The sequence below is a fragment of the Microcebus murinus genome, chromosome 27, assembly GCF_040939455.1.
Source record: "Microcebus murinus isolate Inina chromosome 27, M.murinus_Inina_mat1.0, whole genome shotgun sequence".
Taxonomy (NCBI): Eukaryota; Metazoa; Chordata; class Mammalia; order Primates; family Cheirogaleidae; genus Microcebus; species Microcebus murinus.
The window spans coordinates 15896280-15914349 of NC_134130.1; the positions used below are offsets into that span (position 1 = coordinate 15896280).

At 39.4% G+C, this 18070-nt stretch overlaps 1 protein-coding gene across 1 annotated transcript in view; it reads left to right on the forward strand.

The window, feature by feature from the left end:
* The window catches only part of COL25A1 (collagen type XXV alpha 1 chain), a 393583-nt gene that overhangs the window by 335086 nt on the left and 40427 nt on the right, over nt 1-18070 (forward strand). Inside the window, exons 19-25 of the mRNA XM_012766225.3 lie at nt 3220-3282; nt 8313-8381; nt 9179-9223; nt 10753-10797; nt 11883-11960; nt 16682-16705; nt 17423-17467. Of these exons, the coding sequence (XP_012621679.1) occupies nt 3220-3282; nt 8313-8381; nt 9179-9223; nt 10753-10797; nt 11883-11960; nt 16682-16705; nt 17423-17467 (369 nt within the window). The remainder of the gene's footprint in view (nt 1-3219; nt 3283-8312; nt 8382-9178; nt 9224-10752; nt 10798-11882; nt 11961-16681; nt 16706-17422; nt 17468-18070) is intronic.

An 18070-nucleotide genomic window follows, 5' to 3' on the forward strand; every position in this document is an offset into this window, starting at 1 on the left:
AAAGAGACCAGTAATTATCTCCTCCCCATCCTGCCAAGATACAGATAGGATGGAAATAATGTCTCTAAAGTGATTGAGAACTCTGGAAGTAAATAAACATAAAACTGTGATCCGATCGTTAAGTTAAGTATGCTATTTTTCTCCTTGAATAAATTGAAGTGAAAAGTATGTCCGAATGGATAGATATGGTAGATGTTTTCTTAGAGTGGCATGATCAGGTATAACTAATCATACTCAAAGCCTTTAAAATTAGCCAATATTAGTAGTGCTAACATTGTTGAAACTGTCAAATGTATTGCTAATAAATAAAATAAAATAAATGAAAAATTAATAAATAAAATAAAAAATTAATAAATAAAATAAAAATGTTTGCCCTGAACATTCTGTTTAAAAAAAATTTCTATATACTTACTAAAGGGAATTTAATAATATGTTCTTTTTAAAAAGGAAGAAAAAATACTTTTGTCTAGCTCCTGAGATCACAAAGCCTCATTTGTGAATAATACACCTGCATGTTTCATCTTTTTATAAACTAAACACTAACCTGTATAAGATGTGTTTTTGCAACATTTACTGTTTTTTCTTCTCTTTTATTAGTATGTTTTAATGGTGCTTCTATTTGATTTGCTAAACAAACGTGAGCTCATTTTATTTCTACTTGAAGATATGCAAGAGTTCTCGTCTACCTGTAAACTTTCAACATATTAACTTGCCTTGCATTTCCATGACACTAAGCTGTTACCAATGATACACATTGACTTTAGCACAGCATTTCTCTTGAAAATGGGAAGGGAATATTTACTTATTTGTATATATAATTTTATTGGGAAAAATATGTTGCATGTTAATAAATGTATTCCTTATAATTTTTTATTTATGAAATAAGAAGTTAAACTCTTTTACTAGAAGTAGAACGGTCATCACTGAGTTCTCTGAATATAATTCAGATTTTCATTTTAGACCATTTAAGAGATCCACCCAAAATTATATTTTCAGATTCTCCTTTCCATTAGATGTGAGGGTGTGGGGTAGATAGAATAGAGAGTTACAGAAAGTTCACAAGCAATAAACCTTAAGCATTAATTCCCCACCCCCATCTTTTTTTTTCTTAAATCAGTTCATGAGCACCAAAGCTAGAGGTAAATCTGTTTGACTTACAGATCAGTATGATATGTTTTGTGATATCCTTTTGTTCCTCACCCAATGCCCACGGTTTTATGTAGCATATTTTGAAAGTTCACTTGTTTGAAAAATATTTCATGACATTTTAGCACTTCTTGTAAAACATTCTCTCTGCACCTTCCTGCTCAACTCCAAGTATCATGAAACAAAGGTTGAAATATTGTTGCCTTAGAAGAAATCAAATATATCAAACAACATTAACAACTGCTCCAGAAATAATCCAAGAGGGGGAAAAAACAGGATATATGGGAATAGAGCCAATATGATTTTTGCTTTAAAATTTTGTCATTGACTTCAAGTAGTTAAACCCTTACATTGTGTGTACACTGGTCTCGGGTATTTTCTCATGCCAAATATGTGGTGTCTTTTCCAACAAAAATTTTCTAACTCTTTGATTCTCTGACACCATCCTATTCTGACACTAACTACCCTGCTTGGTATAAGACGCCACAGATCTAAGGGCTCAGTCTCACAAGACTGACCTCAGTTCAGTCACCATGGATTGAGTCCCAAGGTTACCCACATTTCTATCTCACTTGGCTGCCAATTCAGGGGTTCTCACAAATCAGACTTGACAATTTGCTAGAACAACTCACAGAACTCAGGAAAATGCTTTACTTGCTTTTATAGTTGATTATAAAGGATAAAAATGAACAGCCAGATGAAAAAGTACATAGGGTGAAGTCCAAGCATAAGTTCCAAGCATGAGAGCCTCTGTCCCTGTAGGAGTTGGACATTCCACCCTCCTGGCACATGGATGTGCTCTCCAACTCACTAGCTCTCCCGTCCCTGTCATTTAGGGGTTTTTGTGGAGGTCTCACTACCCAGGCATGATTGATTACATGGCAATTGAACTCAATCTCCAGCCACTCTCCCCTCCGCAGGGGCTGGGAGGTGGGGCAGAAAGTTCCAACCTGCTCATTAACCCTTGGTTTCTCTGGCAACCAGTTCCCATCCTGAAGTTATCTAGGGGCTGATAAAAGTCACCTCATTCACACAAACTCAGGTATGGTCGAAAGGGGTTGGTTATGAATAACAAAAGATGTTCCCTACTCCTACCACTGAGAAAATTCCAAGGCTTTTAGGAGGTCAGTGCCAGGAATTGGGGACCAAGACCAAATACAGTTTTTATTACCCTAGCTGGGTGTATGACTGGGCAGTGCAGATATTGGAGGCATGGAAAGGAGAGAGATTTTTTTCTTTCATGCTTAACTTTCCTGAATCTCTTCCCTGGTCACATCCATTGTGACAGTTATCTATTGCTGCCTACCATATCACCCCAAAACGTAGTGGCTTAAAATAACATCTTCTCCCAGAGTCTGAGGGACAGGGATGCAAGCACAGCACGGTGAGGTGCGCCGGGCCAGTCTCTGGGGAGATCTCAGCGAGGCTGTTGGCGGGGGCTGTGGTCCCCTCTGCGGACTCTGCAGCCCGGGGCATCTGCCCCTAGGGCACACATGTTCGGGCTGCAGACCTCGTCCCCACAGTGTGGGATTCTCCATAGGGCCGCACACAGCATGGCAGCTGGCGTCTTCCAAAGCCAGCGATCCAAGCCCGAGAGAACAAAAAGGGCCCCAAAATGGAAGCCGCAGTCTCTTGACAACTTAGACTGGGAAGTGCTGTCCCCTCACTCCTGCAGTTAGATGTGAGTCAGTAGATCCAGTCCACACTCACGGGGAGGGGATTACACAAGGGCTCAAACACCAGGGAGTGGGGTCACTGAGGCCCATCTCAGGGGCTACCTGCCACATTCACCCAGACATAGTGTGCCTTAACGTGGTAAGTGGTGAGAAAGGAGCTTGTAAAGACATTTAGCTGATTAGTTTGTCACTTTCACTTTCTAAAGCTTCTCCAGCATTTCATTCGAAGTGTTCTCACTGATCAAAACCGATTCTGATCAATTTTATAGTCTGTAGCTAGATGTCAGCTAGAAGGCTGTATATAATCAAGGAAGTAAAATCCTAGTAGGAAGAAATGAGTTCAGCTTGATCTATTTACTATCAAATGAATAATGATCTCATGCCCATCTTTTCAAAGGGAGAACCAGGTTTCCTTGGTCCTCAAGGAGAACCAGGCTTACCAGGGCTACCAGGAACAAAAGTAAGTAGAATAATTTTTCCTTATTTTTTTACTGAAATTTCTGTTTTCTATTTTTAGTTCATTGAAAGAAATGTGGAGTAACTCAGTTATTGAGATGATCAGATATTTTTGCCGAAAAGAGAACAAAAGCAGCTTAGTGCACCCTTTACTGACACTTCAGATGGGACACTGCATTCAATAGAGTAATGCAAAGTTAACTCCAGAAAGCCTTAGGCAAGGCGACAGGATGGTGGAATATGTTAGTTGTTCACTTGTCTCCCAAATTGCTCCTAAACTGCTATGATGCTATTAGCCTCCTGGCCACATGAAGAAGGAGGGGGATTCTGAGGAGCAGAGAGAGCACCCATTAACTCCTGCCCCTTATTGCCAATTTTAGGATATACTTGTAAATCAAACATTATGACTTCTTCCCATTACTGCCTATATTTCAAAGGCAAGTACTGATGTCATATAGATTCCTCAGTGCCTCATCCCAAAAGGATCCACCCTGAATAACATCGGCAGAAATATTCTATAATGAAAACCATCTCATGATCTTCTACTTGGCAAGCCCAGAGAGGACCCTATGAGCAAAATCTATATGCTGCCATGGAAAAAAATGCATTGCTGTGAACACAGTCAGGCCCATGGTTCTCTTTTCATCTACCCAGTAAGACATAAAAAACTACAGCTCTGATGCAGAACTTCACTCATGACAGGCTCGTGAATCAAAGAAGGGCAAAATTACATCAAACTGCATTCTTTTATTTTTAAACCATAGTGATCCTTGCCTCAATGTGTCTTGCATTCACCAGAAATAAGCCAGGGATGATTTCCAAGTGTTAGAGAAATATGTTCATGGTCTGTTCTGACAGAAGAACACGCGTTCCCGCTGGTCAAGTGAAAATACCTCTAATTCTAGTAGATGGAAACTATGTATGGCCTAAGGCGGACTGAAACTCGGTCAAATTATGCAAAATTGTTGTTTTCTTAAGAAATTTCTTCCTCACCTAATGAGCCTTCAGGCTTATTAACAAAATATGAGGAATGGCTGTGTTAGCCTGAGCAGATTCACACGAGACATGCCTTTCTGGAATGAGAAGAGAGAGCGAGTGAGGGGACGATGAGTGATCCTGTCACTGTGAGAACTGAGGTGTTTGCTCAGGCCCAGCCGCAGGCGGGGTGAGGACAGAAGGCAGCGAGGGCGCGGACAGTGAGGAGCCCGGGTCCTGTAGGGGACCCGGGCAGGGACCAGATCTGCAAACGTTTGTGGCATTTTGTTTGCTACATAAGGGAAGGTAGAAGAAACACAGGCAGTGGAGAGTGAAGCTCATCCCAAAATATCTTTTCTTTCATGAACTGATTTTAAACTATTCTACAGTTCCAAAAAAAGATGCAGATGTAGAGCCATAAAGTCAACATTGATTACTGTTAGGAAGACCCTAGCGTGATGTTACCTTTATAACAGACACTGCTCTGAACCCCAATAAAAATAAGGAATGTGCTGTACCTGTTTCGTGTTTCCACAAGGAGTGTGGACAGGCAGAAATTCCTTTTATTAACTATATTTTGAAGTTCACTGTCGTCGGAATTGCCCACCTTAACATGGGTTCAGTATCTTAATGGGAAAGTCACTATTGTTTACAAATCTCTTTCAGCTGAACACTACTGTTTTCTAGTCATGTAGACAATCTGCATTTATGCCACTAAATTCAGATTTAAAATATAAACTAAGGCTGTGTTTTTTACTCCCAACGCAGTGAAGAGAGATCATAGTTAAGAAAGACGTGCAGTGGCATCTAAAACTCTCTTTTACATGGGCAATATACATAACCTTAACATTTGTACCCCCATAATATGCTGAAATTTAAAAAAATAAAATAAAAAATAAAACTCTGACAATGTCCTGCTGTGTCCCTGCTGCCACAGCAGTGCCTGGGAGCGACCTCCATAAATATAGAGAAATGGGCTTGTAGTCAGAATATTTTAGAATACTTCTACTAAAATTGTTTATTCACTAATTCAGCAGGGGTTTTTTTGCTGGTTGTTTTTCTGTATTTTAGAATGGAAAGTCAAGTGCAACACAAACAGTCTCTGCTTTCCTGATGCTTACATTCTACTATGGGAGGGAGAGATAGGAGAGAAAGAAGTCAACAAATAACTGATACAATTTCACAGAGTGATAGGGAGCTAATTAGGGGCATTGTGAGATTAATAAAAAGTGATTCTATGTAAAGATATATAGACTCCATTCCTGTAGTGAAATACAGCTAAATGATTTTTTCAGGTTTTTATTTTTCTCTAAAACAATTGTATAGCAACTGGTTTAGGATTCTTCCTTTTGTAATTCTTAAAGTAAAATATTAGAAGAAACACCAAATACTGTACATTTTTTTTAAAAAAATAAAAATGCCTTACACTATCAGAAGCCCTTTAGTCTCACTTTATTGGCAGGGAAGACGAGTTTTCTTAAAAAGAGTAAAGAAAAGAAGTCCTGCAGTTTCTGGGGCATCTTTTCCATCCCATACATCCAGTCAAGTCCCGTGCCTTTCTCCCAGTCTGTCCATTTTCACACTCCTCAGCTGATGCTGCGAATCCCAGAGTCTTGCTTAACCCTTGCTGTAACCTGCCCACTTCCTCTACAAAACCAGACAGCCTTCCCAAAGCAGCATGGTATGACGGATAAGGATCTTGGAATTTAAAGCCCTACATTATCCATCAAATATCCAATCCTACTTTCTTGCCCTTTCTGAGATAAATCAGTTCCTTCAGTGAGGAGGAGACTTCTCTCATCCATGAATATGCCATCAACAGTCTGAATTTTAAATGTTTGATTATTAAAATTCTGCTTATGTAGGAAGCCAGATACCCTCTACCTTATGTTTAAGGAGTATAAAATGACACCATCTTCCTGGAGGGCAATTTGGCAAGCTTTTACAGTGTTCATACTTTTTGGCTGGGTATGGTGGCTCACACCTATAATCCCAGCACTTTGGGAGGCCAAGGCTGGGAAGATCCCTTGAGGCTAGGAGTTTGAGACCAGCCTGGGCAACACAGTGAGATCCTGTCTCTACAAAAAAATAATAAAATCTAAAGTATTCTTACTTTTTGACCCAGCAATTCTCCAACTAGGAATTTATGGTAAGGAAATGATCAGAGCTATGCAAAAGATGTATATACAAAACATGTATGCAAAAATTGAAGATTGATCACAATCAGTTTTTGGTGGGTTTTTTTGAGACAGAGTCTGGCTCTGTTGCCCAAACTAGAGTGCCATGGCATCAGCCTTGCTCACAGCAACCTCAAACTCTTGGGCTCAAGCAATCCTCCTGCCTCAGCCTCCCGAGTAGCTATGACTAGAGGCATGTGCCACCATGCCCGGCTAATTTTATATATATATACATTTTTAGTTGTCCAGCTAATTTATTTCTATTTTTAGTAGAGACCGGGTCTCAAGAACCCCTGACCTTGAGCAATCCTGCCGCCTCAGCCTCCCAGAGTGCTAGGATTACAGGCGTGAGCCACCACGCCCAGCCACAATCAGTTTTAAACTGTAACTCTCCCACTTTACAAGCTTTGCGATTTGGGGCAAGCTACTTAACGTCTCTGAGCTTTGGCTTCCTCATCTACGGAATATGAATAATAACACCTTTCTCATTTGCCCTGTGGGTTAAATGGGATAATGCACGTGAAGTGTGTCATGCAGCTCCCGCACCCACCCACGGTACAGTCATCAACAGCAATAATTATGAAATAAACCCTATCCATCCTTCAGGTCATGACGCAGGTCTCACGTCCGTGAGTCCAATCCACAACATCCAGAATCTAATGAAGATTCCTCTTCCATCACATACAGCCTTACTCCTTAATTCGTAACTATTTTGTTCATGTGGCTGTTGTCTGCCTAACTAGATCACCAGCTCCTTGGGGATCGGAGCCCTGTTTATACTTCGCAGAGCCATGAATATATTAAAAAGCTGTCATACCTGTGTGGTCACCGTTCCAAATGCTTTTACATTCATAAATTATGGGATCAATACTGTAATTTTGTCCGTTTTTATGAAGGAAACTGAGGTTTACAGAATGTAACTAACTTGCCTTAAAACACAGAACTGGCAAATGACAGAGCCGGGACTAACGCCGGGGACGCTGGGCTGCAAAGTGGGGCTTCGTCCCTCTGCCAAGCCCCTGGCTGGTAATAAAAAGTGGCTGTAGAAGGAAGACAGGTGTCCATTCCTGTCTTGAGGTACAAGGACGGCCCTTATCAATCGCTTTTAAAGGTCCTTCTGTTTACCAACATAGCTTTCTGACGGGCATTTACCAAACCATTTCCTTCCCTGCAAAATGGGAATAATAATATCAACACTGAATGACTGTGTATTAGCTAGGGTTCTCCAGAGTGACAGAATCAATTATATATATATATATATACATACATACACACACAGAGAGAGAGAGAGGGAGGGAGAGGGAGCAAGCACACGCTAAGAGGGGATTTAGGAGAGGAATCGGCTAACGGAACATGGCGGCCGAGGATCCCGCAGTAGGCGCAGTAGGCCATCTGCAAGCTGGAAACTCAGCCCAAGCTCCAGGGCTCAGCCCCTGGAAAGCCAGCGGTGTCGCTCTCAGTCTGAGGCTGAAGCCACAAGACCCGGGGGCCACTGGTGCAAATCCTGGGCTCCAAAGGCCAGAGAACCTGGAGCTCTGATGTCCACGGGCAGGAGAAGCAGGGTGCCCCAGCTCCAGGAGAGAGAGAATTCGCCTTTCCTCTGCCCTTTTGTTCTGTCCACCCCTCAGCCAATTGGATGGTGGCCCAGGCATTACCCAGAAGTAATGCTTTGCTGGCTTTTTAGGTGTCCATCAAAGTGACACCTAAAATTAACCATCAGGAATTGTTTTGATTATTAAGTAAGATAAATTCATGTTAAGAGATGAATACAGTTATGGGTAGTTGGTAAATACAAAGTAACTTTCTGCTTTGTTTGATTTCATTTAACTTATTTATTAATCTACAAGGACCAGCCACTTACCTGTTTTGCAATTTGTGACAGGGAGAACGTGGGGAGGCAGGGCCTCCTGGGAGAGGTGAGCGAGGGGAGCCCGGAGCCCCTGGACCAAAGGTCAGTTATTCTTACATTGGAAAAGAACAGTCTTTGATTTGGAAGTGCATGCCATGCTTTAGAACATGGAAAACTAAAATTAAATTTCCCAACAGGTATAAAAATAGCCCAAATCACAGTTTATTGAAACACACACCAATTCATTCTTTGCAAAAGGGATTTTAAAATTCAACGTACCCTGTTTAATCTACTCTGTTTGGTGAGCAAATTTAATAACACACAAACGTAAAGGGAGAAGTGCTATTGTATTAGCACGTTATCACTCAGTGCATATTAAAACTTACTGAGAAAATCTATCAATAAATGCTGCATTCATTTCTATGGTAACTTGATGGAGTGTAACACCTTGAAAATATTAGAGCTAAGGATGTATTAGACTGTTTGATCTTTGTTCATCTAAACTTCCTGCAAACTAATGTGGTCACACTTTATTTTAATAACCGATCCTAGAGACAGAGGAAATGATTAACTCTCTGATGAAAAGGAAATTTATGCAAACACTGTTGAGCCTAATGAGAATTATTCACAGAATTCTTCCCATCCACTGATGGGAAGGAAATCTTCAGAATAATAATGGAATGAAGGTTGGTGGAGAGATCGGAGAATAAACTAAAGTTATGGTGATGGCACTCATGTTTATGTTATAGTAACCAGCATTACTAGAGCCATATACTAAAGCAGTTAAAATAAAGTGTTTCCATTTTCTTCATTATTCTGAGTCACTGCTGATTTCTCTTTTCTGTTCTTATCTCCTCTGTCATTTTCTCTTTTTCATCTTCCATGTTCTCCCACAATAGGGGAAACAAGGTGAATCAGGAGCTAGAGGTCCAAAGGGGTCAAAGGTCAGTAACCTGGTAACCATTTTAATGTAACATGAGGCCTTCAAGGTCTGTGCTGTTTTGCCTTTTCCACAGAGAATCATGTTTTAGATTAAACGCTTTCACACACTGAGATTGCAATGATTTCTTCCTTGTGATATCCCCAATTGATTTGTTTCATCTTGCTTGTTTTCCTGTATACTTGTGCTTCAAACTATGCTTTAAGAGAAGTTGTATTTCCTGTTTTATAAGAATAGCTTCTTTGGGAAAAAATAAGAACTTTACTTAATTTAAATTATGTATTATATAATCTTATTTTTCACCCCCTAGCTATCTTTGTGATAAATGTTCAAATTATACTTTGCTTTTAGGTTAGTAGACTCCCTACAGTGCATTAAAATTTTGCCACCAATTGAAATTCTTCCCTTTATCATGTTCTTTATGCTATCTGCAATAGTGTATTACTGTCAGCAGAATCATAAAATGCTATTAGCTAATAAAATGCCATTAGCTAATAACGTGGAAAAATGGGTGCAAAATGAAGAAAACAGAGAGCAGAGAGTATTAATGCTCTATTCATAGCAAATCGAATTGTTATACTCAATGTTATTAGCATAATGTGGATGGGGGAAAATTATAATCCTTTTTCCTGCTTTTCTTCATTGTTCCTTACCCAGTTTATATGAATATGTAGAAAGATATAAAAAAATGCTTTGAAGTCCATATAGGAAAAGGCCTCTATACATTTAAGGCTGTTTTAAAGAACCTTTAAATCTGCACAGGTTCAAATCTCTTCCCCAAACTTACAGTTCTGAGAATTTTGAGGGCTTAGAGTATTTGTGCTGTCTCTACAAGTGAGGTAATGACACCATAAATAAAACTTAAGATGTTTTTCATATTGCATTAGGGGGGAAAAAGAGAGAGAGAGAGAGAGAGAGCTAGGTTTGCCCTGGCCATGACCTTCAGCTCGGCCAGCCTGTTCCGCCGGCTGCTGTCCACTTCAGCACCGTCTGGGTTAAACACCGGTGTGTCCCTGCAGACCAACCTTTCCTTAGATGTCCATCATCAGAGGGCGGCCTGGCCTGTGACCCTTCTTTCCTAATTCTCCCTGGAATGAGCTCCCCATCCCTCCCCTGTCCCAATTATCTATAGTTTTCTTCTTAGAGAACAGACAGCACAGTTGCTTGGCTCTTTGTCCCTTTGCCCCAAATCGCTTCAAATAGCAGGAAGAACATGACTCGATCTGAAAGGTAAAAGCTTACTTTGGGTGCCATGGAAACCGCTTGCTTTGCGTTTGCAGAGCCCACCTAGTGAGAGTTACTATGTATTTTTGTTCCAAGATCCTCTATTATCTGAAAAAGGAATTTTAATTCCCTTCAAGCAGCATCTTAAAAAAACATTTGCCATTTTGGTGGTGGATATTGTTGTTTTCCGCTTCAGAAGTTCGTATTCGAAGTGCTGCTGTAAGGTACAAATACATCCTTAGACCCAAGAGATTTCTAGACTGTTGCCACCACCACTAATTGAGTTTTTTCTCTTTTCTTTGGGAAAAGGGTGATCGTGGAGACAAGGGGGACTCTGGCACGCTGGGACCGAGGGTGAGTGAGCCTCTCGTCACACTTTGCACCCTACAAGCCCGGGTTTGAAGTGGTGTCTGTGCAGCTTCTCACAAGACATCTGGACTAGTAATACCCAGGAATAGCACTGGCGGTAGACAACTCTAATTATTCTGCTGTCCCCTCACTTCGTCATTGTTATTTTAGTCACCAGGAAGAGTGAATGTGGGGATTCTAACACATAAAATAAGCTTCCTTGAGAAGAAAGTCTGAAGAACTCTTTCTGCCTACTTGCCTTCTGCTAAATGAGCAATGGCAAGCCCATAGCCATCCGCTCATAGAATTTTCCATTTTTCAATGAACCCAATTATAGAGAAAGCAATAACCCATGTGTGCAGAGCCTTTAAAAAAAAAGTCAGGGAATTAGGCCATGACTAATAGAAATTAAGTAGCAGATCTAATGAGTAGGGTAGATGTCTTAAAGAGATATATACTCTCCTTTTTGCTGTCTGTTTGGTTTAATTTTCATGACATTTCTGTTGAGAAAGCCAAGCATTTCTACAGAACAATGTTCTAGCCTTTTAAAGAATGAGGAAGCAAGCTATTGAGTCATGGATGAGTAAAAAGAGGTTAGAGGTTACTTTAATAAATATGGATAAAGCCAATAAAATTTTGCAAATCATGTCAGATTAGCCTATATTTTAGAATTTTCAGAAAACAGTTTCAGAGATTAAATCATATCTTGGCTGGGCATGGAGGCTCATGCCTGTCATCTCAGCACTTTGGGAGGCCAAGATAGGAGGATTGCTTGAGCCCAAGAGTTCAAAACCAGCCTGGGCAACATAGCAAAACCCTGTCTCTTTAAAAAACAAATTATATCTTTTTAAAAATCAGATTTCCTATCCTTAACCTACCAGAGACAGGAAGTTAGAAGTGGTTTGCCTCCTTTGAAATAAGGACAAAATTGGAGCACAGTTATTTATTTATTCTACAGTGGGGGTTAGCAGTCGGGGTTAGCAGGGAAGTAATGTCAAGGGGGCTGCCAGCTGCTGTTTCCGTTTCTGCCACATCCACCCTCTGTGCTGACGTAAGTCCCGTGACTTTCCCGTGGCCGGTTTTTCTTGCAGGGTCCACCCGGTCAAAAGGGGGATCAAGGAGCCACCGAGATCATAGACTACAACGGCAACCTCCACGAAGCCTTGCAGGCAAGTCCCTGCGCCCCGCCCGGTCGAGACGGCGGCGCCATGAGCTGCCACAGCCTGGTCTCCAGGCTGCACGGTCAGCGTCGCCTTCTCCCTGCTCTCCTGAACCCGTGCTGTCTCTCCGCCCCAGTTCGTCTTCTTCCTTTTGTGGCATTTTTCAATCCCTTCTTTTCTTTCCCCTCCACCGGCAGAGATGCTTAAGCCGCATGGGTGAGAGTCTGTGGCAGTTCGGCCACCTGTGCCCCTCACTCACCGAGGGCCTCGGCAAAGCTCTTAGGAGCTCCGTGGCCCGGAGCCACCGCTCCAGGTCCAGGTCTCAGCCTTCTCGCTCACCCAATGTGTGACTAAGCTATTTCACTTCTCTGTGCCTCAGTTTTCCCATTTATAAAACGAGGACAGTATTGACAGCAGTCAGTGTCTGCCTCACGGGGTTCCTGAGAAGAGCAAAGGGCTCAGTAAGTACTAGATGCCTAGGACAGCGCTGGGCACATAGTGAGCCCTGTGTGAGGATTTCTTACTGTCACTGCCCTTCAGTTGTTTCCCTTCCGTTAAGTAAAAACTAGACTGTGGCTCGTCTCCACCACCTCTGCTTCCGATTCAGTCTTCTCGTGTGTAGACTCCTGCGTTCTAGCCTCCGTCCTCTTCATCCTTCTGTCGCAACTTCTCCTACAAAGGTCAACAGTGCCCTCTGTGTCAAGTCCACTGTGCTTATCACCCTTGCTTCTCTGTGACATTTACCCCAAACCACTCTTTTTCTGGTCTACCATCAACTTTCATTTCAATTCTCCTCTGATGGATCCACTCCATCTGGGTATTTCCAATTTCTCTGTCCAGCCTCTGATTTTTGGTGTCCTCAAGTCTGTCATCTTTTCTTGGTGTGTTCACTCCCTCTGTGCTTCCACGCTGCGGCTCCCACTTCTTCCCTGTTGCCTGCCTTCGTCTGTGCGCACGGTTCTCCTGTGGCAGCTCCGCTTCCTTACCGACCTCCTCCAATCCACACAAGCGCGCCGATTACCTCCGCCACCCGCCAGGTGATTTCCTCTCTCACTGAACTAGTTGCTGTCAGTGACGCCATGAGCCTTTGACTCTGTGGGGATAGAAACTTTAGAGCCGTTTAAAAACTATTCTTGGTTCTTTCTTTATTCCGTCTCACCAGGTGCTCCTACTTCCTTTCCAACGTGCCTCTTGAGGCCGCCTGCTCTCCCTTTCCAGCAGGTCCACATCGAGTTCACGTCGTGCCTGGCGTGGCAACAGCCCCTGCCCAATTCCTCTTCCCGTGGCGCCTCCCTGCCCTTCTCACCCATCTCGAGAGAGTTTCTGCAAAAATCTGTGTTCAGCTCAGCCTATTGTTCTAGTCTTTTCATTCTTTATTCTTTATTGTCTGGTAAAATGTGAAGAGAAGCATGTTTACTGCTTGGAGAAACGTTCCTTGGACAGTGTATCTCTGGTCAGCAGCTTAAGTTATGCTCCTCAGCGTAAGTAGACTGGACATACAGAGTAGCCTCTGGGTTATTGTCAGCTTCTAGAACCAGTTTTCTAAATTGTTCACTTTTTCCCATGGGTTGATAACTGCTTATGGAGAGAAAGAGAGACGGAGAACACAAAGTTTTGGTGTGCCCACTATGTTTTCAAAGTTCTTGCTTATAAAATATATGGACCCTTTTTTAAAACTAATTATTAGCACTGTTATAAATTTCCTTTAAACTACTTCCAATGATACCATAATTCTTGCTACCACCTTTTAGGTGGTAGAGACAAGCTAAGAGAGGTATTTAAGATACCTTTGAGATAAGAGAGGTATTTATTCTCTTATCTTTCAAGAACTTCTCCAATAGTATTGGCCATTTTCTGCAAAACTGTGAATGAGTTTTTAAAGCATTCTTTGCATGCATAGAGTCTGGCATGAGGCAAGCTATTTTAGCCTAAAATGGAAATCTCTGTTTCAGTCTCCCAGCTACTACTAACTAGCTAGTCCTTGTCCTTTTGGGAAAATCACTTAATATATCTATACTTCATTGATCTTATCTGCAAAATAAATATGTTATTGGAGTAGATTTTTCTATAAGTCTGTGAAATCAAGTATTATTCTCAGGGCTATTTTTAGGAGCTTCTGAACACTTTTTACTAATGTGCTTAAAGCATTATACTTTTTTAAAAATGTGACACCTACATCTTGATATGAAAAGATAAATACTCTCAGTTTCTTTTTCTCACCTTGAGTTCTGTATGACTGTACAGCAGTCACTATCCATCGTAGTCAGCTAGTTCATGCTCATGTCCCAACCTAAAGATTTATTATTCTCATGGGGTTATTAGGACAACTATACATTGTGCTTATAAATAGCTTATAGTTATTTTTTCAATTCAAAACTATTTATTAGTTTTCCTAATGTAGTGCTCTAGTAGATTAAGAGTGCCTAATAAAATCCATTAAGTTAGATTGAGAAGAGGTGGTAGACATTAATTCTTCTAATTCTCCAACTAGTGATGGATATTTATAGTTTTACAGATTTCATTTCATTATTGCCTCCTTTAAAACAATCTGCCAAAAAGAAAATCTAGGATAAATTAGATAAATAGGAGTATATTACAGTTATAATCATACCATTTTAGAAATATAACATTTTCCTGTTGCCTCTATTGAAAATTGTTACATAAACATTGCCATAAGCTATTTGTTTTTATTTAAGGTCATTAAATTTCTATAACTAGCAGTCAAACCTCTGTTTCCTAATTTAGGCTTTTAAAAATTTTCATCACCATCTAAACTTAACCTGTGCTTTAGTGTATATCATGGACAATTTTAAGTTTGCATCAATATAAGAAATAAAAGAAAATAACCTTTGATTCTAAAGAGATTCATATAAGCATCTTAGGGAATAAATAGTCTTTACCCAATTTACAGTTCATACCCCTCATTTTACATCACGTCTCACTAGAGAATGGCATGTCTTTCTCCATCACTACTAAAAATTCTGGTTTTCAAACCATTGCTGGAGTTCAGGAGGAACCCTGCTGAGTTTATGTAGCTTTAACTTAGAAGAGCCACATATAAGAAATCCAGAGTGAGCAGGTATCTTTAGGACTTCTCTGTGTGTTTGCGCTCAGATGGTTCCAGATGGTGATCAAAGGTGTGTATTTGTGAAGTTAGCTTACAATACACAATACACAATTTTCAGGTCTTACACAATTTTCAGGTCTTACAAACATAGTTATTCAACAAAATCATTTAAACCCCATCTATTAGTTCAGTTACCATTAATAATATTCTTTTATTATGCAGCTCATTATAAAACATGTTGTGATTCTTAAATTTTAAAAAAGATAAACTAGTTTGTGTTCAAGGGGAAAAATGAATTCATACATGGCACATGTTGGAAAAATTTCAGAGAGTTTGAATTTTAAATTTCATTTCCTTCCTAAAGTTTTATGATTCTGCTTTCTAGTTAAAAAGTAATATGTAATTGGAAGGCAATGATAAAAGAATTGTTTCTACTTTATGATTTTCTAAGAGCCCTGTTTAAATGACTCATTTACACTATAAGAGTGAAAAAGTAGCTTTATCACAACTATGCATCCAACTCTTGCTCTAGGTGAATCCGTTAAGAATGAAGTAAATGCTACCTTATGTTATACAGATCTCAGGGTATAAAATTCTCGATATATATATATATATATCCTTGTCCTCAGTTTGTGGCCATTTTTGCTTTTCTAAAAGCACTGATTTTTTTTTCTCTTATGTTTCTCTGAAACTATAATGACCATGACTGTTTATTTGATCATAAAATACAAACTTTAACCATGTGTACACATGCATAAATATAATATATTGTTTTCTAAAGAATGATGACACCATGTCACCAGAGAATCATTTGAAGTAAGATAGATAATGGTAAGATTATTTTTTACAATAACAATAATAACAACAGCTTGAGTCACTGGAATGGAGTAGTGGAAAACAAAAGTGGAAGTAGTGGAAAAGAAGTGGAAAATAAAACAAAAAACATTACCCACAAGTTTACATGTAATCAGATAATGTTTCTCTATGACCAGAGCCCCTAATGGAAAGTGTTCCCCGCTCTGTGATTTCATAAAGTGGTATAGGCCCTATAGAAATTTTGGCAGAGGACCTAGACTAGAAAATATAACTCATGGATTAGGAATCATGTTTAGAGCTATTCATATTTTGAGAGAGTATATTTTGTTACATTTGTCTAGCACTTTAAGGAACCAGATTAATTGCATGTTAACTAATATCCTTAGTCATGGAAATCACACAAAAAATGTTAATTTTAATGCAACAAATGAGCTATAGACTAAAAGAAAAAATATGCAATTGAATATTTCCATTTTCTCTAAACAAAGTATTCTTTAGAATAGAGCTTTTATCAATAGCAAAATTTCTCAGTTCATTATGCTGATAAATCTCTAATGTGTATTACTTTACTATATAATTTTTTTAATCGGGTGAATTAAAATTTTGACATTTTATTTTCTTCAATCATAGATTTTTAAAAATAAGATTCTAAAACTAATTTTTAAAAAATCTTTACAACTATACTGTGTTGAAGATAGGATAATATGTTCTCGGTGTCTTGTCGATTCTTCATAAGCCATCAGACTTGCCAAAACATATTCAAAAAGTTGATTATTTCAGAAATGTGTTATTGTACTTTAGCACACACATAGGTAACTCTGTCTTTGTCAATACATTTTCTCAACAGAGGATTACCACCTTAACTGTCACGGTAACTCCTATTGCATGGTTTCTGTGGTTTGTGGTTTTGTTTTGTTTTTTTTTTAATTTTTTTTCTTTTTCTTTTTCTTTTTTTTCAACACTTAAGTGCACATATAGTAATATGGATTGTGGTTTTGAATTTGGTGTTGATGCATGCCAGTCAAAATGGTACTAATGTAGCAATTGCTTTTATCTGATATTTAATTTTGTGTGTTTTTGTGTTAATAACCTTTTACTACATTTCCCCTGTTGAGTCACTTTGTCTACTTAGAAAAAGCCATGAAACAAAGTTATTGTTAATTTTCTTTGAAGTCTTTGGCCTTATCTTAATAATATAGCTTTGTTCTTTAGAGCTTGGAAAATCAAAGCCCTGGGGTGGAGGAGCAAGTAGTGTATCTAGAAACGCAGGTAGTATTGATAAGCTAATTAATCCTGAGAAGGTGAATTTGGGGCACAGCAGCAATTTTACATCATCTACAGGATCAACCCAAAAGCATGTTCAGTATTATTTTGACCTAAGATGTGTTGATATTTTAATATATACATAGGCAGTTTTTATAATTATATAACCAGTGAAATTTTTCCCCATTACATATCAATATTGGGGGATATCTGATTTTGATAGAAATAAGAGAAGTGTGTAACATGTAACATGGTTATTCTTTGAAGCATGAGTTTTAATACATGTACTTGCTACTTTTTAAAATTGTACCTTTTCTTGATTTAGGGTCCCCCTGGACCTCCCGGACCTCAAGGACTACAAGGGCCAAAGGTTATTCTTTATTTTTTTATTTCCATTTACCATATATAGTACAGAGAAGCCCTTAGTAAGCATATGAGTTCTTGAAAATTAATCTTACAAAATGCTAAAGAAGCTGGGATCAGCAATATTGCTTCAGAGAGTGAAGAAAAAGAATTGAGGTCTAGACTGAAGGAAGAGGAAAAATCAGTAAAGAAGAAAGGAAAACTAGGAAAGAAGAGAGAGAAATTAAATTTAGGGGAGGACATTGAGAAAAACAGAATATTAAGCAAAAGAAAAACAAATTCCATAGAACTTATAAATGTGAAGAAATACTAATGTCGTGTATAAAAAAAGGAAATATTTAAATAGAGGAGGATTAAAGGAAATTTACTTTGGCATTGAGAATGATCCTTCCCTCCAATTATTTTGTAATAAAAAGAACAAGGGAAGGCCAGGCGTGGTGGCTCCTGCCTGTAATCCTAGCACTCTGGGAGGCCAAGGCGGGTGGATCACTCAAGGTCAGGAGTTCGAAACCAGCCTGAGCAAGAGGGAGATCCCGTCTCTACTAAAAATAGAAGGAAATTAACTGACAAACTAAAAATATATAGAAAAAAAAATTAGCCGGGCATGGTG